This window comes from Salvelinus fontinalis, chromosome 21, assembly GCF_029448725.1.
Source record: "Salvelinus fontinalis isolate EN_2023a chromosome 21, ASM2944872v1, whole genome shotgun sequence".
Taxonomy (NCBI): domain Eukaryota; kingdom Metazoa; phylum Chordata; class Actinopteri; order Salmoniformes; family Salmonidae; genus Salvelinus; species Salvelinus fontinalis.
Window position 1 is genome coordinate 26,144,127 of NC_074685.1, and position 23,758 is coordinate 26,167,884.

Below are 23,758 nucleotides of genomic sequence, written 5' to 3' on the forward strand. Positions count from 1 at the left end.
ATAATGTATGCAGTGAAATATATAGTTTAGGTCTATGCTAATTTTGTTGATGTATTTTAGCAACAACAAAAACACATTTGCAAACGCGAGGGCCGGCTCCAGGCATTAAGTGACAAGGTTTCCCTTTGTCGGGGTCTCAACTTACTGTTGAGTTGGAATAGTAGAATACACAAGGTGCAATTTCTAAATGTGGTTGTGCATCAGCAGTTTCTCTCTTATTAGGTCAGTCTCTGACAATCAAATCAAATTTTATTGGTCACATACACATGGTTAGCAGATATTAATGAGAGTGTAGTGAAATGCTTGTGCATCTAGTTCCGTCAGTGCAGTAATATACACTGCTCAAAAAAATAAAGGGAACACTTAAACAACACAATGTAACTCCAAGTCAATCACACTTCTGTGAAATCAAACTGTCCACTTAGGAAGCAACACTGATTGACAATAAATTTCACATGCTGTTGTGCAAATGGAATAGACAAAAGGTGGAAATTATAGGCAATTAGCAAGATACCCCCAATAAAGGAGTGGTTCTGCAGGTGGTGACCACAGACCACTTCTCAGTTCCTATGCTTCCTGGCTGATGTTTTGGTCACTTTTGAATGCTGGCGGTGCTTTCACTCTAGTGGTAGCATGACGGAGTCTACAACCCACACAAGTGGCTCAGGTAGTGCAGCTCATCCAGGATGGCACATCAATGCGAGCTGTGGCAAGAAGGTTTGCTGTGTCTGTCAGCGTAGTGTCCAGAGCATGGAGGCACTACCAGGAGACAGGCCAGTACATCAGGAGACGTGGAGGAGGCCGTAGGAGGGCAACAACCCAGCAGCAGGACCGCTACCTCCGCCTTTGTGCAAGGAGGAGCAGGAGGAGCACTGCCAGAGCCCTGCAAAATGACCTCCAGCAGGCCACAAATGTGCATGTGTCTGCTCAAACGGTCAGAGACAGACTCCATGAGGGTGGTATGAGGGCCCGACGTCCACAGGTGGGGGTTGTGCTTACAGCCCAACACCTTGCAGGACGTTTGGGATTTGCCAGAGAACACCAATATTGGCAAATTCGCCACTGGCGCCCTGTGCTCTTCACAGATGAAAGCAGGTTCACACTGAGCACGTGACAGAGTCTGGAGACGCCGTGGAGAACGTTCTGCTGCCTGCAACATCCTCCAGCATGACCGGTTTGGCGGTGGGTCAGTCATGGTGTGGGGTGGCATTTCTTTGGGGGGCCGCACAGCCCTCCATGTGTTCGCCAGAGGTAGCCTGACTGCCATTAGGTACCGAGATGAGATCCTCAGAACCCTTGTGAGACCATATGCTGGTGCGGTTGGCCCTGGGTTCCTCCTAATGCAAGACAATGCTAGACCTGATGTGGCTGGAGTGTGTCAGCAGTTCCTGCAAGAGGAAGGCATTGATGCTATGGACTGGCCCGCCCGTTCCCCAGACCTGAATCCAATTGAGCACATCTGGGACATCATGTCTCGCTCCATCCACCAACCCCACACCACAGACTGTCCAGGAGTTGGTGGATGCTTTAGTCCAGGTCTGGGAGGAGATCCCTCAGGAGACCATCCGCCACCTCATTAGGAGCATGCCCAGGCGTTGTAGGGAGCTCATACAGGCACGTGGAGGCCACACACACTACTGACTCTCATTTTGACTTGTTTTAAGGACATTACATCAAAGTTGGATCAGCCTGTGGTGTGGTTTTCCACTTTAATTTTGAGTGTGACTCCAAATCCAAACCTCCATGGGTTGATACATTTGATTTCCATTGATAATTTTTGTGTGATTTTGTTGTCATCACATTCAACTATGTAAAGAAAAAAGTATTTAATAAGAATGTTTCATTCAGATCTAGGATGTGTTATTTTAATGTTCCCTTTATTTTTTTGAGCAGTGTATAACAAGCAATCTAACAATTCTCCAACTACACACAAATCTAAAGGGATGGAATAAGAATATGTACATATAAATATATAGATGAACGATGGCCGAGCAGCATAGGCAAGGTGCAAAGATGGTATAAGGTACAGTATATACATATGAGATGAGTAATGTAAGATTTGTAAACATTATTAAAGTGGCATTGTTTAAAGTGACTAGTGATCCATTTATTAAAGTGGCCAGTGATTTGAGTCTCTATGTAGGCAGCAGCCTCTCTGAGTTAGTGATTGCTGTTTAGCAGTCTGATGGCCTTGAGGTAGAAGCTGTTTTTCAGTCTATCGGTCCCAGCTTTGATGCACCTGTACTGACCTCGCCTTCTGGATGATAGCGGGGTGAACAGGCAGTGGCTCGGGTGGTTGTTGTCCTTGATGATCTTTTTGGCTTTCCTGTGACATCGGGTGGTGTAGGTGTCCTGGAGGGCAGGTAGTTTGCCCCCAGTGATGCGTTGTTCAGACTGCACAACTTTTTGGAGAGCCTTGTGGTTGAGGGCGTTGCAGTTGCCGTACCAGGTGGTGATACAGCCTGACGGGATGCTCTCAATTGTGCATCTGTAAAAGGTGGCTCATCAAAAAGTCCAGGACCCAATTGCACAGGGCGGGGTTGAGACCCAGGAACTCCAGCTTAATGATGAGCTTGGAGGGTACTATGGTGTTGAATGCTGAGCTGTAGTCAATGAACAGCATTCTTACATAGGTATTCCTCTTGTCCAGATGGAATTAACCATATTATCTAACAATGTTTCGATTGGTAAATTAGTCTAACCAGCTATGTAAACTTGCAGTAATCATGGCCATAAACAGACCGGCACACAGGTTATGTGCCCAGGGACCCTGACCTCCAGGGGGGCCCATTGATTTACAGTACCAGTTAAAAGTTTGGACGCCTACTCATTCCAGGGTTTCTTTATTTTTACTTTTTCTACATTGCAGAATAATAGTGAAGACAGCAAAACTATGCAATAACACATGGAATCATGTAGTAACCAATAAAGTGTTAAACAAATCTAAATATATGTTATATTTGAGATTCTTCAAAGTAGCCACCCTTTGCCTTGATGACATCTTTGCACACCCTTGGCATTCTCTCAACCAGCTTTATGAGTTAGACACCTGCAATGGATTTCAATTAACATGTGTGCCTTAAAAATTTATGTGGAACTTCTTTCCTTCTTAATGCATTTGAGTCAGTTGTGTTGTGACAAAGTAGGGGTGATATACAGAAGATAGCCCTATTTGGTAAAAGACCAAGTCCATATTATGGCAAGATCAGCTCAAATAAGCAAAGAAAAACAGTCCTTCCTTACTTTAAGACATGAAGGTCAGGCAATGTCACTGGTGTAGGTCACACTGCAGGAGAAACCCCCTACAATGAGCTGGGGTGCCATCAAACTGCTCCGGGAGGGGCAGGTGGACATTGCTAATCGGACCGGATGATGTAGATGGTGGTGGGGTGGCTGAAACGACCACAGGGAGCTGGGAAGGTGGTGGTGTATCCTGCAGTTGGCGTACGGCCCGAAGCACCTTGTCCATGGCAGTCGCGAAGCGCTCCACGCACGAGTTATGGTGGTGGAGCTTCGCTCCTACAGCGGGGAGGTCGGGATGTCCTGCTGCTTCCTGTTTTCTTGGGTCGGTCATTCTGTCACTGGTGTAGAGAGGAGTAGGCAGGAGGCAGTCGCAGGTTTACAACTACTGAATTTATTTAAGCACCATAGATCAAAGCGGGATGAAACCCAAACGCTCCCAATATATCTTCATAAACAAAAAGGCACAGGGCGAACCCAAAGTGCAAAATATAAAGGACTCAGGAAATAGTAGGAGCGATTCCTCTCAGGAAAACAAGTAACATTTACAATGACCAACAAAGACAAATGGCAGAGGGAGTATATATACAATGATAGAGTGGGGATTGGAACCAGGTGTGTGTAATGATGAAGAGACAAGTCCGGGGTTGATGAGTGAAGGGCGTTTTTGCCAGCAGTAGGTTCGGCAGCAGCTAGAAGGCCGGCGACGCCGAACGCCTGAGCTGGACAGGAGGTGGAGCCAAAGCAAAGACTGGTGTGACAGTCAATCTGGAAAATGACAAGAACTTTGAAAGTTTCTTCGATTGCAATCGCAAAACCCATCACGCACTATGATGAAACTGCCTCTCATGAAGACCGCCACAGGAAAGGAAGACCCAGAGTTACCTCTGCTGCCTAGGATAAATTCATTAGAGTTACCAGCCTCAGAAATTGCAGTAGAAATAAATGCTTCACAGAGTGAAGAGTGACCGACACATTTCAATATCAACTGGAGGATCAGGCCTTCATGGTCGAATTGCTGCAAAGAAACCACTACTAAAGGACAACAATAAGTAGAAGAGACTTGCTTTGGCCAAGAAACACAAAAAATGGACATTAGACCAGTGGAAGTTCAAATTTGCGATTTTTGGTTCCAACCGCCTTGTCTTTGTGAGACGCAGAGTAGGGGAACGGTCGCTCTCCGCATGTATGGTTCCCACTGTGAAGCATGGAGGAGGAGGAGGTGTGATGTGCTTTGCTGGTGTCACTGTCTGTTATTTATTTAGAATTCAAGGCACACTTAACCAGCATGGTTACCACAGCATTCTACAGCGATATGCCATCCCATCTGGTTTGCGCTTAATGGGACTATCATTTGTTTTTCAACAGGACAACACACCTCCAGGCTGTGCAAGGGCTATTTGACCAATAAGGAGAGTGATGGAGTGCTGCATCAGATGACTTGGCCTCCACAATCACCCGACCTCAACCCAATTGAGATGGTTTGGGATGAGTTGGACTGCAGAGTGAAGGAAAAGCAGCCAACAAGTGCTCAGCATATGTGGGAACTCCAAGGCTGTTAGAAAAGCATTCCAGGTGAAGCTGGTTGAGAGAATGCCAAGAGTGTGGCTACTTTAAAGAATCTCAAATAGTAAATATATTTTGATTTGTTTAACACTTTTTTTGGTTACTACATGATTCCATTTGTGTTATTTCATAGTTTATGTCTTCACTATAATTCTACAATGTAGAAAATAGTAAAAATAAAGAAAAACCCTTGAATGAGTAGGTGTGTCCAAACTTTTGACAGGTACTGTACATCTAAGTACAATAAGTGCTGCTCTGTTCTGGACCAACTGCAATTTGCCTATGTCGTTCTTTGCCGCACCTGACCACACAACTGGGCAGTAGTCCAGGTGTGACAAAACTAAGGCCCGTAGGACCTGTCTGGTTGACTGAGATGTCGGGGGGGGGGGGGGGATAAGTATGTGTGGTGATTTGAGAGAGAACATTCAACAACCAACGGTACTGGGCACTTATCTTTCTACAAGAACATGTAAATTATGTATTCATGCATCTGAGACTGTTGGAAAAGCATTCCAAGAGAAGCTGGTTGAGGGAATGCCAAGAGTGTGCAAAGCTGTCATCAAGGCAAAGGGTGGCTACTTTGAAGAAGCACTTTTTTGGTTACTACATGATTCAATATGCTTTTATTTCATAGTTTGGATGTCTTCACTATTATTCTACAATGTAGAAAATAGTAAAAATAAAGAAAAACCCTTGACTGGTACTTTAAGTCTTGGCAAAATGTGTTGAATTGCAGGAAACTAGCTAAAAAACTGCTCAACTCCTCTCCGCACTATAACAAAATATAAAGATTTGCAGAAAGCTTGCTTTAAAATTGCAACATTTTCTCTAATCCACAAGGGAAAATGTGTAGAATTGCAGGAAAGGAACTTACAATTTTTTTCTCTGTGGTGAAGAGGAGGTTCACTAAAACGTTTTGCCCTCTAAATCTAGTTTAGGGCCCTCAAAGGCAATAAATGAGGTTCGTTCAGTGATTTATGAAGGACATGCAACTTAGACTGTCGAAATTGAATGCATATCTCGTTTTTGAGTTCTTATTAACAACCATATGTGGTTGTATTCCTGTATAGGTTTACAACAACAACTGCCAGCACTGGTAGGCTCACGCCTCGATCACACCGATCACACCAATAACGTTCCAGCATCATCTGGGTATGTGTGCAGCAACAGTTCAAAATTCACCTTCTGCTACCATTTCTGTCAAGCCATATACACGTAGTTCGACGAATACGTTCCATAAATCCAACGAACGCACCACACACAACTGCCTCTGCAATGCAATGCTGGAAGGCAAACACAGCGTTCCATTTGAAACATATACCAAAACGCCAAGAGCTGTCGGTGTGATCGAAACGTAATGCATCAGAAAGCGAAAGTGAAAATAGTCTTCTGTAGTTTCCTTCTAAAGTGTTGTAACTTTAAAAGAGGAGAGAACATTCAAACAAAGGTAGCCTACACCTCCCGAGCTAGAATATCAACCTTGGTAAGATGATGTTTGAGATATTTTCCAATAGATTGTGTTAATTTGTGTGCGATTTGAATTCGTTTTGAATATAATCAGAATACAATCGAAAGTCTTAGGAGTTGGATGGCTTTTTCCTGACCTTGTAAACTGGCATAATGCAATGAACAGTGTGTAATTTGACAAATACATGTCTGTTTGACTTGCATTGTATATTTATGTTCTTAACGACATTTAGCAGTTATGCAATGTCCTATACTGTAATCTGTAGAGAGACACAACCTGGTTTCAGAGCATTTCATATTATTCTGAACGTATAAATCCGAGGGAATTAATTTAGTGTGATATGTTATGTTTGGTATGGTTACATAAAACAGATGGTTACTTAAGGCAAAAACTTGACCCGTTTAGATAACCCTTCACCTAATCCTAACCATAACCCTTTAACCTAACTCCTAAACTTTAAAACATTTATTTATTTCACCTTTATTTAACTAGGCAAGTCAGTTAAGAACACGTTCTTATTTGCAATGACGGCCTACCCCGGCCAAACCCGGACAATGCTGGGTCAAATGTGATACAGCCTGGATTTAGTTACAAAATTACAACTTAACCCTAACCTTAACTCCTAGTCTAGCTAATGTTCGCAAACTAGCTAATATTAGCCACCTAGATAGAATTCGTAACATATCATACGTTTTGGAAATTTGTAACATATTATAAGTTTAGCAAATTCATAACATATAATTCAAGTTGTATTTTGTAACATATAATACGAAATGGACATACACAAATGAATACATACCATACAAAACATAACATATCATACTAAATGGAGTGTCTTGGTTTACATACAGAATCATACAAAATGCTCTGAGACCAGGTTGAGAGACAATGCTTAACATAGGCTGAGTAGATGTTTGTAGATCAAATCAGCGATCATATTCTGTCTACATGAGACGTGACTCAAATTGGCAGTATGCTGTCTCCATATCTGTATTCCTTGATAAGTCAAGGTCTTCAGTTAACTTTACAAAATGAAATAGATAATGGTTTCCCTCATTTTCAAATTTTCTGTGTCTAGTGACCTAGAATGGCATCTGGTCCGGAATCTGGGTCTTCTTCTGGCCAACCCTTCACCATCTCAGCCAATAATGGGTCCAGTGTCAACGCTCCCATAATCACTGGTAACACCATTGGAGCAATCCATTATAATACAGGTGATGACGGGTAGTGTCAAATCTACACTTTTAACACAATGATTTAGCACAAAATAAGTAAACTGAGAATTGCACTCATATGAGACAAAAGTTCAATTATTGACTAATATTGACATAAAACATTATCACACTCAATCATACCAATCGTTCGAGCTTGCGCATACGGCAGCTAGAATGATTTCCATTTGACTCATCTCGATGGATAGATGTAAGTTGGTAGGCCTAATATTTATTATAAGAGTGAGTCCTCTTCTCTTGCAGTCCCTTCGTCTGCAGCACCCCAGCACACCAGCCCCCGGATGTCATCACTTCATGATTTCCTAAAAACACACAAGATGGATCTGGAGACCAGGATGGGCAATCTTCGTCCCATCCTCAGCGATCTCAGGCACCTTGGGGTTCTGAGTGAGGAGGATAGAGAGGAGATAGACATCAAAACCACACCGACCAAGAGAAATGAAGCTCTGCTGACCATGGTTATTAAGAAGGGGAAAACTGCACAGGAACAGTTTTACCAGGCCCTGAAAAAAGCAGACCCTTACTTGGTGAAAGACCTAGAGGGATAAATTACCTCCTTATACACTGCCATATCCATAATTGCCTATTCCATTCCGTTATGAAATAAGACCAAATGTTTACGAATATTTATCCAAATTAGGATAGTTTATTTAAATTCCAATATAACATGAATTAGAAAGGTAATTCCAATGACATTATCTTATCTGTCATACCATAAATCAATAAACAAGTTTGTTTTTTACCTTTGTGTGTTCTTGTGTCTAGGGTTGAGGTGGCCCTAGCTGCACTGCAGATATATTTTGATTTGGTGTTACACTTTTTCATTACATGAACCTAGGCATAATAGTGGACTCTTTCAGCTCCCTCTTGCTGTGTGTCGTTGATTACATTTTCTTGTCTTATTTGGCAATAATAATGTATGCTGTAGAAAGTATTCACACCGCTTGACATTTTCCACATTATATTGTGTTCAAAAGTGTAATTAAAATGGATTTAATTGTAATCTTTGGTCAACGATCTACACAAAAGGCCAGGCAACAACTCTCAGTTTAGAAACCTATATGTTTGTGTGGGCTCTGGTATGATTTCCAAACCGTAGGGATCAATGTAAGGATCATCTTTGGTGACAAACAACCCCACTCTGTATAGAATTGGTCCCCATTTCAACACTTTAATAATGCCACTTTAATAATGTTTACATATCTTGCACCACTCATCTCATATGTATATAATGTATTTTATACCATCTATTGCATCTTGTCTATGCCGCTCTGTTATTGCTCATCCATATATTTATATGTATATATTGTTATCCCATTCCTTTACTTAGATTTGTGTGTATTAGGTAGTTGTTGTGGAATTGTTAAATTACATGTTAGATATTGCTGCACTGTCGGAACTAGAAGCACAAGCATTTCACTACACTCGCAATAACATCTGCGAACCATGTGTATGTGACCAATAAAATTGGATATGATTTGATTTGAAATCAATATCAGTGAAAAAGAGCCATCTGCTAACCATGTGTATGATCTTTTTCACTGATATTGATTTCAAAACAAATCATATCCAATTTTATTGACCTGTTTACCGGATGTGCTACCTGTCCCAGACCTGCTGTTTTCAACTCTCTAGAGACCGCAGAAGCGGTAGAGATACTCTTAATGATCGGCTGTGAAAAGCCAACTGACATTTACTCCTGAGGTGCTGACTTGCTGCACCCTCGACAACTACTGTGATTATTATTATTTGACCATGCTGGTCATTTATGAACATTTGAACATCTTGGCCATGTTCTGCTATAATCTCCACCCGGCACAGCCAGAAGAGGGCTGGCCACCCCTCATAGCCTGGTTCCTCTCTAGGTTTCTTCCTAGGTTTTGGCCTTTCTAGGGAGTTTTTCCTAGCCACCGTGCTTTACACCTGCATTGCTTGCTGTTTGGGGTTTCAGGCTGGGTTTCTGTACAGCACTTTGAGATATCAGCTGATGTACAAAGGGCTATATAAATACATTTGATTTGATTTGATTTGTAGTGAAATGCTTGTGCTTCTAGTTCCGACAGTGCAGCAATATCTAACATGTAATTCCACAACAACTACCTAATACACACAAATCTAAGTAAAGGAATGGATATTGATTTTGACTGAGATGATGAACTGTAGTTACTAAATTGTCCACTAGATGGAGGGCTTTACCACCATGTTGAGCTTGGTAGTAGCGAATGCTACAGTATCAGCAACTTCCGATGTTATTTGCTGACTATTGAGATGATGAACTGTAGTTACTAAATTATCCACTAGATGGAGGGCTTTACCACCATGTTGAGCTTGGCTGTAGCGAATGCTCCAGTATCAGCAACTTCCGATGTTATTTGCTGACTATTGAGATGATGAATTTAGTGACCTTTGAGTGATGATCTCTCCTAACGGGCCACATTGATTACCCATGGGCACCTTTGAGGGCCTGGTCCATCATAGACATGGCAGGAGCAGGCAGAGAAACATGGCACCCATTCAAAATGGGATGATATGCTTACATTTTCACATTCAGCACATGCACATGGTGTAGTGACGTCCTAACCTGGCACTTTAGTGAACCCACTGTTTTCCCTTATCTGTTAAAATACTACATAGAGAGGGTGTACATTTGATGGACATATAGGCTTTTGAGAATAGTATAGCTATTATAATCAACAGGCTACTGCAGGCGTGAGAGTGTAGTCAGCTGTTTTGCCTCTCCTGATGATAACCTGGTGACAGACTACGGTGACCTCCAGTTTTTCTGCCTGCCTTTGTGGGAAGATGTTGGCCTGTTCAGTACGAGGGAGAGGGAAGGCAGAAGTGGAGAGAGAGAGGGTGAAAGAAGCAGAAAGAGGGTGGGGGAATGAGAGAGAGAGATTATTCATCAATGTTTTATATATTTCTATACGAGGCATAAAGTGGAGAGCAACTCCCCTGGCAGCAGCAGGAGAAGAGAGGATCCTGGGAGACTTGCAACAATAATATAAATCTCAGGGCCATGTGGGGAATGTATCAATAGAAATGGCTGTAAAGAAATCGCGGCGAGTGCGTTATCGTAAACTTTTCAAGCTTCCATTCCCGGGGAAGGCATTATACTTCGGTGGGTGGACGGTAACGGTGGTGAACGGTGGTGAAGCTGCTGCTCAGCCCGCCCCTGTGTAATCACTTTTACGTGCACGTCGTCCGCAAGTCGTTCTCTCCCTGTTTATTGGAGCTGGACAACGAGTCTGTGGCGCCACACTCACAACTCAGCTTAATACTGCTTCAACAATGGGTTTAGTGGACTGGGTAAAAAGAAAATGTATTTTATATGGCTTCCTTTGAGAAGGCTTTGCTGTGCTGTCATCCTCATCTTGTGTGGTCCCGTGTGGCTCAGTTGGTAGCGCATGGCGCTTGCAACGCCAGGGTTATGGGTTCAATTCCCACGGGGGGACCAGGGTTCAATTCCCATGGGGGGATCAGGATGAATATGTATGAACTTTCCAATTTGTAAGTTGCTCTGGATAAGAGCGTCTGCTAAATGACTTAAATGTAAATGTGTCAGATTTCCCTTTCTAATGAAGGTTAATAATAGAATGGGGTACAGCATGCTAGGAGTGCTGCTCACCATCCACAGCCCCTGCCAACTGCCTCCATTACTCTAATACAGGTACTATGTGCAGTGACACACACTGGACAGTAACCACTCTCATTCAGTGTTGTGCTTAGTACTGTACCCTCTTTTATAGTTCCTCTGTTTGCATTGCCTTCACATACAGTGGTGATTATATAGATTACATTTTACTATTACGATTCTCTATGATGGACTTTCTGTCTGTGACTGAGGTTAAACAGTATGTGTGTGTGTGTGTGTGTGTGTGTGTGTGTGTGTGTGTGTGTGTGCGACTGTGTGTTCGCCTGCATGTGTGTCGTATGTGTTTCTGAGTAACGTACATGTGAGTACACCTGTGTGTATGATATAATGTGTGTGTGTGTGTGTGTCAGAATGAGGGAGAACATGTGAATTCATGCCCCTCGACACTCACACAGTTGGTTCTTTCATTGTGCACAGCGTCACAGCCCATACAAACCCCTCACTTCTCTCTCTGCCATGACCACAGGCAAGAGCAGAGTTACCGTTGAAGCCTTTTAACTAAGCTTCTATTCAGTGGTGTTTACTTTAGAGGCAATAATAATTTTGGATCTTTACCTGACGACTCAAACTGAATTCTTCTGCTGCTCTATCGTTTTCTACATACTTCAGTCTGAGACTGACATCAATAAAGTTGTTTGTGGTGATGTCAAAATGAGGGGTGTTGTACAGAACAAAGTAATTGGATCATATCTTACCAATCAGAGTATCAATGCCCGCTTTACACACATGTATTTCTGTCTCTGGCCCAACTCATCGGTTTCTGCGACCAATCAGACAGTCTAGAATGAATTTCCAGATTTCCAATAGTATCTGTGCTTTTCTAAGAAGCTAAAAAATATGCTAAGAGGAATCTTCCCCCAGTATGAACTTCTCCATTCAACCTAATGTAGTTCATGTCTTTCCTTTCAATGGGATTTTTATGGAAAACCATTTGAGGGAAGCTACAGAGACCAGTATCAAAATCTACCACAGACAATGTATGTCCTCATACGTTCTCATACTGTGATGCAGGGAGTCGACCCCATAGACGCTCTCCCCCATGTGACTGTGCTATAGAGTTGAGGCAAGGAATAGACCCATGCTGCTATTCTCTCTATATATATCTCCTGGAACTGGCTGGTGGCACTCCGTGTGTGCAAGCATGTGTGTGTACATGTATGTGTGGTGTGTGTGTGGCAGGTAGCCTGGCAGGCCCCACCACCGCAGGTAGTGTAACTACCAACCAGCTCACCTGTGATACAAGTCAATATTTGACGTCCGTCCATGTCTGAGGATGTTGGGAGATGACGTGGAAACTGTCCACTAGGGGAAACAGTTAGCACTGTTACCTTCATGTAGGTTTTGGTTTTGCTGGACGGGGATGGCGGAGGATGCAAGCATCTGCCTCAGATGTTTTTATTTTCCCAAAACTTAACCCTTAACTTAACCATTCAGAGTTAATAATTAACCTTTCATAATTTGGAGTTAATGCCTTAACTTAACATTAAACACTTTGAAATTTGATGTTTGGAACAACTTCAAAATTTTAAGTTTGAGAAATATGGATGAACGTCTAATTCTGACGTGGGACTGTGAGAGCTGGTAGGTTCCTACTGCACTCAGGGCAGATTTATCTGTGGTGTTCAGGTGGCAGATAGCTGTTAGCACCGCGGCCATATCAAGAATGGAGCCTGACGGGTGAGAACAAAATGTCTGAATTTGGCAACAGTGTTAGAATTTCAGCCACAGATCAAAGGAGAATGCTTTCTACTGACATCAAAGTTTTTTTCTTTCAAGTCAAATCACTCAATACCAGTTTTAACATGGAGCAGGGAATGGAACGTTTTTCAATAGCTATATATTACTTTCAACAGGATTTACTGCAATGGTGTTTGAGAGACAGACTAAAGCTGTCGCATAATGCAAATACCAGACATAGATTTGAGGCAGGAAGGCAGGCTACCTCTCCAAAGTCAACTCCTGGATGTTGACTTTTCTTTCAAGCCCAGAACATGAACACGGTCCATAACATTTATAGGATTACAGTATGCTGTTATAAATTATGAAAATGTAAGGAAATGCACATTTCCCAGACAGTCTACGAAGTCCCCATTCAAAAGGGCCATGATACAATCTCTTGAATAAACATTCCTGTGCACCTCTCTGTACCCCACCCCCACCCCCCACAGGTCTGAGTGTTGATGAATGGGCTGCTGACAGATGTTCACATGGCTCAGCAGGGCCTATCCCACAGCGTTATCTGCACCAGTGGATCTGGTAGTCATTGATTATCTCTCAGGTTGAACGACAGGACCGGGTCCTAGTAGGCTGGGAGGCCCATCATCACCCCTCCTGAAGTAAGGACAGACCAACAACACCCAGACTGAGAACCAGCAGCCTCGCTGTAAGAAGTGAAACTGTCCTCCAAAGAACAACGAAAAGCAACGGGGATCAGCCTGTTTATCGGTTTCATAAGGTGGTTGTCACTTTCTTCCTCACAGATATACTTATAGAGCTAAGCATGTTACCATCTTATGTTCCTTGCTTCTCTGTCATGGTGATCACAGAAGCAGTGACTATTGTACTGTATTTCACTCTGCCAGAAATAGTTTATCAATGGGTACATAAAATCTTTCCTTTTTTTGTTTATCTTGATCTAAAAGGTCACAGTATGGAAAGAATACAAGGACAGTAAAAAAGAATAGGTCTCTTTGTTCAGTGGAGAAAATGTTTCTCTCGTGAAGATTTATGATGTTCCGGGGGGGGGGGGGGGGGGGGGGGCGCCTCGCTTTCTGGAATAGGGAACATGTTTAAGGATGAAGACTTATTACATGGTCTTGATGTTCTCTCAATACCAATGTCTTGACACATGGGCCACAATGATTTAGCAACACGTGTGAGGAGAAGAAACAGGATTTAGCAATGCAGCTCGTCCTCGTATTTATTAAGCGCCAGGGCAGTCTGGGTTCACATCGCCTGGCAACAGAAAACAGACTCAGAGGAGCTCATGTAAATTACATTATACCAAGTGCAGCAGAGAATTGGCTTTTGTGCTCGGTAGCGAGGCTACTTTGAATTTCTGAATGTTTCAAACACAACGGAATCCTGTCCTATCCTCAGTCCGTCAGTGAGTTTTTCTGGTCTGTTTGCCCATGCGACAGCCAAGAAATCTATGACAGATATACCCTAATTTCTTCTGCTGGCTCCATGGCCAGGCTTGGAGAGAAATCCCTAAACCTTGGTATGTTTGAATGTTCCAGGCATTTCCGGGCAGTATCAGAGGGAATGCCAAAACGTAATCATTTTTAGGACTCCCAGTTCACAGCCGGGATGGAATGTGTATGTTTGATGGAATAATAATCGAATGGATATTGATTTTGTTTTGCAAGCCCTGATTCAGTACTTGTGTTTTGTTTATCTGGTCCTGAAAAATGACCCGATAGTTGCTCAATTCAGCAACTGCATTTGATGAAAAGCATGTTTACTCTGTGAGTCCCACCAGCTGGCCTCCTTACACAACGTTTCTTTTATGAAACCTCAATGTATGGTTTCCTAGGCTGCGGTGAGTGGTTGCATCGACTGGTTGCATTACTTGATTTGGTAACATAAAGGCTGGCTTATGTAAAACCTCTGGGTCCAGCGAGGCCTCAGCTCTCCTCAGTGCTCTCTCACTCTCCCTCCCTCTTTCTCTTTCTCTCTATCACTCTCCCTCCTTCTCTTTCTCTCTCCCCCCTCTCGTTCTCTCTCCATCCCCATCGTTCTCTCTCCCTCCCTCCCTCCCTCTCTTTCTCTCTCTCCCTCCCTCTCTTTCTCTCTCTATCTCCCTCCCTCTCTTTCGCTCTCTCACTCTCCCCCTTCTCTTTCTCTCTATCACTCTCTCATTCACTCACTCTCCCTCCCTCTCTATCTCACTCTCCCTCCCTCTCTTTCTCTCTCCACTCCCTCTCTTTCGCTCTCTCCCTCCCACTCTTTCTCTCTCTCACTCAAACTCCCTCTCTTTCTCTCTCTCCCTCCCTCTCTTTCACTCTCTCTCTTTCCCTCCTTCTCTTTCACTCTCACTCTCCTTCCCTCTTTTCTCTCCCCCTCCCTCTTTCTCTCTCCCTCCCTCTTTCTCTCTCCTTCCCTCTCTCACTCTCCCTCCCTCCCTCTCTCTCCCTCCCAATCTTTCTCTCATTCACACTCCCTCCCTCTCTTTCTCTCCCTCACTCTCCCTCACTCTCTTTCTTTCTCTCTCTCTCCCTCTCTTTCTCTCTTTCTCTATCTATCCCAACTGATTAATTGTCATGCTGCAGATTATTTAGAGGCGCATGCTGGTCAAAGTTGTTTATGTGAACTTCAAGTTGCCATAATATGTTTCTGGAGCTCCACCATGGCATCACTGGAAAATAAGGATAATTCTTGACAGTCATTCACGGAACGGCTGATGTACAAAGGGCTTCATAAATACATTTGATTGATTAATTGTAATTTTGTGGCATTGTCTGGATTAAATCAATGTTTTATTTGTTTGTTTTTGGATGAAATTAAACCGAGTACAGTCGTGGCCAAAAGTTTTGAGAATGACACAGATATTCATTTTCACAAAGTCTGCTGCCTCAGTTTGTATGATGGCAATTTGCATATACTCCAGAAAGAAATGTAGAGTGATCAGATGAATTGCAAATCATTGCAAAGTCCTTCTTTGTCATGCAAATGAACTGACTCCCCCAAAAAAACATTTCCACTGCATTTCAGCCCTGCCACAAAAGGACCAGCTAACATCATGTCAGTGATTCTCTCGTTAACACAGGTGTGAGTGTTGACAAGGACAAGGCTGGAGATCACTCTGTCATGCTGATTGAGTTCGAATAACAAACTGAAAGCTTCAAAAGGAGGGTGGTGCTTGGAATCATTGTTCTTCCTCTGTCATCCATGGTTACCTGCAAAGAAACACGTGCTGTCATCATTGCTTTGCACAAAAAGGGCTTCACAGGCAAGGATATTGCTGCCAGTAAGATTGCACCTAAATCAACCATTTATCGGATCATCAAGAACTTCAAGGAGAGCGGTTCAATTGCTGTGAAGAAGGCTTCAGGGTGCCCAAGAAAGTCCAGCAAGCGCCAGGACCATCTCCTAAAGTTGATTCAGCTGTGGGATCGGGGCACCACCAGTACAGAGCTTGCTCAGGAATGGCAGCAGGCAGGTGTGAGTGTATCTGCACACACAGTGAGGCGAAGACTTTTGGAGGATGTCCTGGTGTCAAGAAGGGCAGCAAAGAAGCCCCTTCTCTCCAGGAAAAACATCAGGGACAGACTGATATTCTACAAAAGGTACAGGGATTGGACTGCTGAGGACTGGGGTAAAGTCATTTTCTCTGATGAATCCCCTTTCCGATTGTTTGGGGCATCCGGAAAAAAGCTTGTCTGGAGAAGACAAGGTGAGTGCTACCATCAGTCCTGTGTCATGCCAACAGTAAAGCATCCTGAGACCATTTATGTGTGGGGTTGCTTCTCAGCGAAGGGAGTGGGCTCACTCCCAATTTTGCCTAAGAACACAGCCATGAATAAAGAATGGTACCAACACATCCTCCGAGAGCAACTTCTCCCAACCATTCAGGAACAGTTTGGTGACGAACAATGCCTTTTCCAGCATGATGGAACACCTTGCCATAAGGCAAAAGTGATAACTAAGTGACTCGGGGAACAAAGCATCGATATTTTGGGTCCATGGCCAGGAAACTCCCCAGACCTTAATCCCCTTGAGAACTTGTGGTCAATCCTCAAGAGGCGGGTGGACAAACAAAACCCCACAAATTCTGACAGACTCCAAGCGTTGATTCGTTGATTATGCAAGAATGGGCTGCCATCAGTCAGGATGTGGCCCAGAAGTTAATTGACAGCATGCCAGGGCGGTTGGCATAGGTCTTGAAAAAGAAGGGTCAACACTGCAAATATTGACTCTTTGCATCAACTTCATGTAATTGTCAACAAAAGCCTTTGACACGTATGAAATGCTTGTAATTATACTTCAGTATTTCATAGTAACATCTGACAAAAATATCTAAAGACACTGAAGCAGCAAACTTTGTGAAAATTAATATTTGTGTCATTCTCAAAACTTTTGGCCACAACTGTATATTCATTTGGATGTCGGTACGGAGAATGAGGAGAGAGGAAGTGGCATGTCCAAGGAGTGTTGCAGTTCTTGACACACTCTAACCGGTGCGCCTGGTACCTACTACCATACCCCATTCAAAGGAACTTAAATATTTGATCTTGCCCATCCACCCTCTGAATGGCACACATACTGTATACAATCCACGTCTCTATTGTCTCAAGGGTTAAACATTGTTCTTTAACCTGTCTCCTCCCCTTCATCTACACTGATTGAAATGGATTTAGCCGGTGACATCAATAAGGGATCATAGCTTTCACCTGGATACACCTGGTCAGTCTATGTCATATCCATTGTTTAGCTGGAATGTAAAATTTTGGTATGTTGTATATTTAACATATACATTAAACATCAGAAATCTATCCTCATGCTATAATGTTTGTCTTTTGTGAACTAACACTTGCGCTTGACTTTTGTCTCCATTACTAGCTCTGACTTGGCTGATAGCTACTTTATTGAGGAGAAATGTATTTACTATGACTGTGATATGTGGTTGTCCCACCTAGCTATCTTTGATGAATGCACTAACTGTAAGTCACTCTGGATAAGAGCATCTGCTAAATGACTAAAATGTCAAATGTAAATGTAAAATGTTAGGCCTTGTCCCAAGTGGCACCCTATTCCCTATATAGTGCACTACTTTTGACCAGAGCCCAGGTCTTATATTATTGTATTGATTCATTTTTTTACATTTGTTTTGTTCTTTATTAAAAAAGTATTGATTTGTCACATTTGACTGTGTAAAACCTCGTAGTGCTACTTTTCTCTCTGCGAGAGGTGGATATATCTTGTTTTGCAACAAAATGTTATTGTCTCTCTGAAATGTAACCATCTAGTGATATGTTTCAAACAAATACATGTCTGTCATTGAACAATCCCATGTCATGATTAGATGGGGAGGGGGGACACCAATCAGTTTCGTAAGTTCATTATTAAACATCTAAAAATGTATATATAACATTTTGGAATGAAACTCTTCATAAGACCTGTGACACCTTGTCAAAGCTTGTCAAAGGTGGTTTCCTTTCTCTCAGACTAACCCGCCACCTGCCTTCCTAGCTGTCTGTCTGCCTGGCTGTCTCTCTCTCTCTTGCTGTCTCATAAACACACACACACACACACCTACTCTCTCTCACACACCCTAACCTTCTCCCTCCCTCCCTGTCCTCTCATCTCATTCCTACTGTATGTTGAAATACAAAAACTATTGGCTATAATGATAGATGTAATCACATTGTCAAAATGGTCTTTCGGAATGATGTGCCTTAATCTTTGCTAGTAACATAAAATCGTTGCATTGTTTTCCAATGTCTGGCACACATCGCTTAGGGGTAACATTTCTGTTACAGTTTCACCTTGAGTACATAAGGTGTTCTTCCCAACGCTAGAGGAGGTAAGAGAGTAAGGAGATGAGGCGCACTCTCAGTATGATAATCCAACCTTGTGCTCTGGTGGCAGGGAGATCAAAGGAAGGGCTCCCGAGTGGCGCAGCGGTCTAAGGCACTGCATCTCAGTGCTAGAGGCGTCACGACAGACACCCTGGTTCGAATCCAGTTTCTATCAGAAGCGAATGGGCGTCACACAATTGGCCCAGCGTCCTTCAGTTTAGGCCGGTGTAGGCTGTCATTGTAAATAAGAATTTGTTCTTAACTGACTTGCCTAGTTAAATATATGTCTTTTTTTAAATATCCCCAGATTCATATTGTAGTAGATGGAGTCTAACCCAATGAACAGCTTTCAGCCTCAATACTGCAAGTGAGAAACCCATCGATTACACCACTAGAATTCTACTACTGCTGAAACTCAATATCCACTTTTCAACATTTTCCACAAATGAACTGTTACAAACTACCCTAAAATACCTCTTTATGGAGGCATCACATATTGACTACCTGACTGAATAAATATATAAATAAAAATAGTACACACTGGTATGTACATACACACACACACACTGATGCATGTTGTCACGCTGGCATGAAGGATCGGGAGAAAAATTACGCCCAAAGTCACGGGGACGAAGACCAAACAAAAACGTAACAAAAACATAGGGTTGAAACCTAAACAAAAGAGGGAGGAGTACCTTGAATAAATAACACATGGGACGAGACCCGTAATCATCTGCGCAATCCACAAGGGCACGAAAGCCCAAAACACACAGCACAGGTACTCACACGCACCAACGGACATAGTAACAATAATCGACAGGACACTGGTAAACCAAGGGCACACTTGTACAATTACTAATCACTGGGAATAGGGGCCAGGTGTGCGTAATGAAAGTTCCAGAGGAATCCGTGACAGTACCCCCCCCCCCCCCCCCCCCCCCCCCCCCCCCCCCCCCACGACGCGCTGCACGTGTCAGTGCTACGACACCGGCCTTGAGGACGATCACAGGAACGAAGTGCGGGTCGATCAGGACCCAATGCAGCTGCCGAAGCTGCGTCGTCGTCAGACAGGCCAGTAGCAGTGGCTTCGGACTGACGGGTTGTGGCAGCGTTGGAAGGGCCAGTAGCAGTGGCTTCGGACTGACGGGTTGTGGCAGCGTTGGAAGAGCCAGTAGCAGTGGCTTCGGACTGACGGGTTGTGGCAGCGTTGGAAGGGCCAGTAGCAGTGGCTTCGGACTGACGGGTTGTGGCAGCGTTGGAAGGGCCAGTAACAGTGGCTTCGGACTGACGGGTTGTGGCAGCGTTGGAAGGGCCAGTAGCAGTGGCTTCGGACTGACGGGTTGTGGCAGCGTTGGAAGGGCCAGTAGCAGTGGCTTCGGACTGACGGGTTGTGGCAGCGTTGGAAGGGCCAGTAGCAGTGGCTTCGGACTGACGGGCTGTGGCAGCGTTGGAAGGGCCAGTAGCAGTGGCTTCGGACTGACGGGTTGTGGCAGCGTTGGAAGGGCCAGTAGCAGTGGCTTCGGACTGACGGGCTGTGGCAGCGTTGGAAGGGCCAGTAGCAGTGGCTTCGGACTGACGGGTTGTGGCAGCGTTGGAAGGGCCAGTAGCAGTGGCTTCGGACTGACGGGCTGTGGCAGCGTTGAAAGGGCCAGTAGCAGTGGCGTCAGACTGACGGGTTGTGGCAGCGTTGGAAGGGCCAGTTGTAGCTGCCGAAGTTGCGGTGGCGCTGGGCGGACCAGTCGCAGCGTCGTCGGACAATTACTAATCACTGGGAATAGGAGTCAGGTGTGCGTAATGAAGGTTCCGAATGGATCTGTGACACATGTATTAATAGTGTACATGCACACCAATGCATGTACAGTATGTAAGCATGCACACACACATGTACATACACATGTACACACATATACACACATACACACAAACATACACTTTGCCTTTGTTATCATAATGCACTACCCTTCTTTTTTTAATCTTGGCATTTTCTTTAATCTTGTTAAATTATTGTATTTGTTTATGTTTGTGCGCTGACAGCTTTTGTTATCCACTCTTATGTGGAGAAACAACACAAAAGGTAACAATATTGGCTTACTGAGGAACAGACCTTGTCAGAAGTATAACCTCAAAGCTTGTTACTCTTCTGCTGATACTGTGTGTGTTCAGTCAAACATGTTCAATATAAGAGCAGTGCACTGGGTGATTCATTATACTGCTACTGATAAGTAAGAGCCCTTTCCTTTCTCAATGAAGAATGCATGTCTATCTCCAAATGTTTATTCAATAATTGAAATATATGGTCTTGGAGAGGATACACTGGCCATTGTTCAGCTAAACAGTTCCACATGTGTAGAAGAACGGCAAAGGGGATTCATTGTTCTGCTGATGTATGACTTGTATTGCAGACGGCAGAGGTCCTTGAACACTCATATGATGCTGGTGTTACTGACGTTTATTTGCTTTAGACTCATTTAACACTATAGCTGGAATTTAGGAGGCACTTATGTCTTACGACACCTGAAGTTCTCAAAGATTCAGGTTTCTCTGTTAGTTACTTTGGATTTAAAATGTGCTTGTTGGAGGAAGGGACACTTTTATGGACAGGGTCATTTAATCTGCCTATTGATTCATTTGGGAACTGAACAAGCCTTCTTTGTTACATTTACTTCAATACACTGTGCAATAAACCGTTTATTTACCATAGATTATCAGTTACAGATGTATTTGATAAACAATTTATTTCTCAGATATACACAAGACGTTGTTAAAAATGTTATGGAAGTATGCAATTTTCACATAATCCCAAGCATCTTGGGTAATAACAGTATAAGTATCAGTGTAAGAGGGACATGAAAAATTGTTTTTCAATGCGGCCATTTTCTCTATCCAGTGATGTTAAATATTGTAGCCCACCAGTCTGCCTAATGGTGCTATAGCTGAACACCATCTGTTCTTTCAGGCGCCTTGCCCACTCCCTCGCTCAGCCAAGCCTGGAATAAACAAGCCATGAAGCTCTTCAAAACGTTTTGGGGTATCATCTTGACTCATCTTCACAGACACATCTCCGATAAACACTGTCCTGTCTCATGAGTCCACTAACTGGCCTTGTTACCGAAACTGCACACTCACACAGATGATCAAAAACACTGGTTGTACATAATGCCTGGATCTAAACGATTAAATCATCCAACCTCACCATAAGGTTCTCTATAAGAGAGAAAAATACAATCCATATTGGCTTTTGATAGATTGATGGTCATTTTGTTTAATGTTCCTGACACATCACATTGGGACTGTAGGATCTAATGGAGAATGTTTCAATATGGAGGCTGACATCACCACAACACTGAGACTGTTGTTCATTAGGGGACTGAGTTTGTCTGGATAATAACAGTCTGTCTCATCATGGAGCCTTGCCCCTCTCATTGTCCTCCCTCCCTGGAGCAGAGCAGACATAAAGGGGAGGCAAGAGGAGGCAGGACGCAGCAGCTGGGTCTGGTTTGGCTCTGGCTCGCTTCACTTTGGGTCTGAGTCTACGCTCAGGCATGGTTCCTCGGCAGGCTATGGGGTGAAACAGAGGTGGCAGGCGGCCAACCGCTCTGGGGGGGTTCAAGTTTAGGCTCTATGAACCCAAAATGATAAGGTGAGGGGTCGTAAAGAAGTCAGGAAGCCATTGTTTTTAGAAATTCCAATAATTTGGTTATTTAAGCTGACCGAGCTGTGCAGGCAGGGCCCCCCTTACTGCACTGAGAGGCCTGCACACCATCATCCTATTAACCACATCTGTGCTGGCCAGAAGTGCACCGCTACTGAGAGAGGGGGAGAAGTAGAGAGTAATGGGGGGGGGGGGGGGGGTATGAATGTGTGTGGGTAGTGCTATTCTGGGAGAAGGTATAGAGAATGAATGTGCAAGATAAAGCTCAGCCCTGAAACTGAAACCCCAGTTACACAACACACCCCAGGAAACCCAGTATTTGAGGCTCCATTAATGGCTGATGATAGTGGTGTCATGACAACCAAGTTTTGCCTTTATTAAGATGTATTTTGCTGTTTTTTACACAAGGACAAACTAAAGTGTGCTGTTTTATTCTCCAATAGTTTGTTGCTATGTTTGACCTTGTAAACAAACTACTGCAGAGGGAGTACTTGTGTAAGTAGGGCGGTGGAAATGAAACCTGTAGAGTGAGCTTTAATATAACACCAGAGAAAGCTGCCTGTGTTGTTTCAGTTTACATTATGACGCTTTCCTGTTATTGATGAAGTGGTTCGGGGTATTTTTTTTAGGCGTAAAAGCACTCATGGGAATCCATTATCTCCACTAATGAGCCGTTTTAGAGGCTTTAGCCTCTCCCTGACCACATGCTATTGGCCAGGAATGTGAGAAGGCATCTTCTTATGGTAACAAGAGACGTATGTATTATCTGCTCTAAAGGCTGAAGGAATGTTTGGTGTACATTGGATGCCAGACATTCATTGACACTTTGCTTCATTTGAATCAGATTTCACATTTTAGTTTTCCCAGTGTTCCTATGGTTAAAATGTTATCTAATCTTTACACGACTACTTAATAAAAGTGAATAAAGCAATGATGAGACCCACTAACTCCACACTACCTTTCTCCCCATGCTCAACCCTATCTGTGTCTGCACAAACTTTGGGACACACCAACAGTCATTGTCTAATCAACATAATGATCTTTGTGTGATTTAACTTCGATGGCTCATCTTCCTCTGTTTGTTCTAGCAGAGGAGACAGACTCATTAGCACCATAAAATTGCAAAAATCTAAAAACCAAAAACACAGAATAAAAGATGAGGTGTTTTTGAAAAACTACTGAGAGAAAACTCTCGCAAACATTTTAAATGGCTTCAAATCAAACGTGGAAATGAAATGAAAGGCAGATGTGATGCCATACCGTGGAACTAAAACAAACAACGTGCAAACACACTTCTACAAAAGCTCCACAATTACACAATACATTATTTACCATTCATTTCTATTGGGCACAAAATAATCTGAAACGCAACCAAAACAAACAGCAAATGCATCCAACATATTTGTAGAGTCACAAGCTTGATTT

At 43.3% G+C, this 23,758-nt stretch overlaps 1 protein-coding gene across 1 annotated transcript; it reads left to right on the forward strand.

Annotated features, from left to right (window-relative positions):
- Positions 1-6,166: 6,166 nt before the first annotated feature.
- LOC129819130 (caspase recruitment domain-containing protein 8-like) lies at positions 6,167-8,248 on the forward strand. The gene is made up of 3 exons (XM_055875691.1): positions 6,167-6,289; positions 7,353-7,488; positions 7,750-8,248. Exons 2-3 carry the CDS (start codon positions 7,362-7,364, stop codon positions 8,052-8,054), a joined length of 432 nt encoding a protein of 143 aa, XP_055731666.1. The 5' UTR covers positions 6,167-6,289; positions 7,353-7,361; the 3' UTR covers positions 8,055-8,248.
- The last annotated feature ends 15,510 nt before the right edge of the window (positions 8,249-23,758 follow it).

Bases quoted from the DNA above. Each gene is read 5' to 3' on its own strand.
- LOC129819130 (XM_055875691.1), top strand. From the start codon at position 7,362: ATGGCATCTGGTCCGGAATCTGGGTCTTCTTCTGGCCAACCCTTCACC. The intron at 7,489-7,749 runs GTGATGACGGGT...CTTCTCTTGCAG, and splicing joins AGCAATCCATTATAATACAG to TCCCTTCGTCTGCAGCACCC.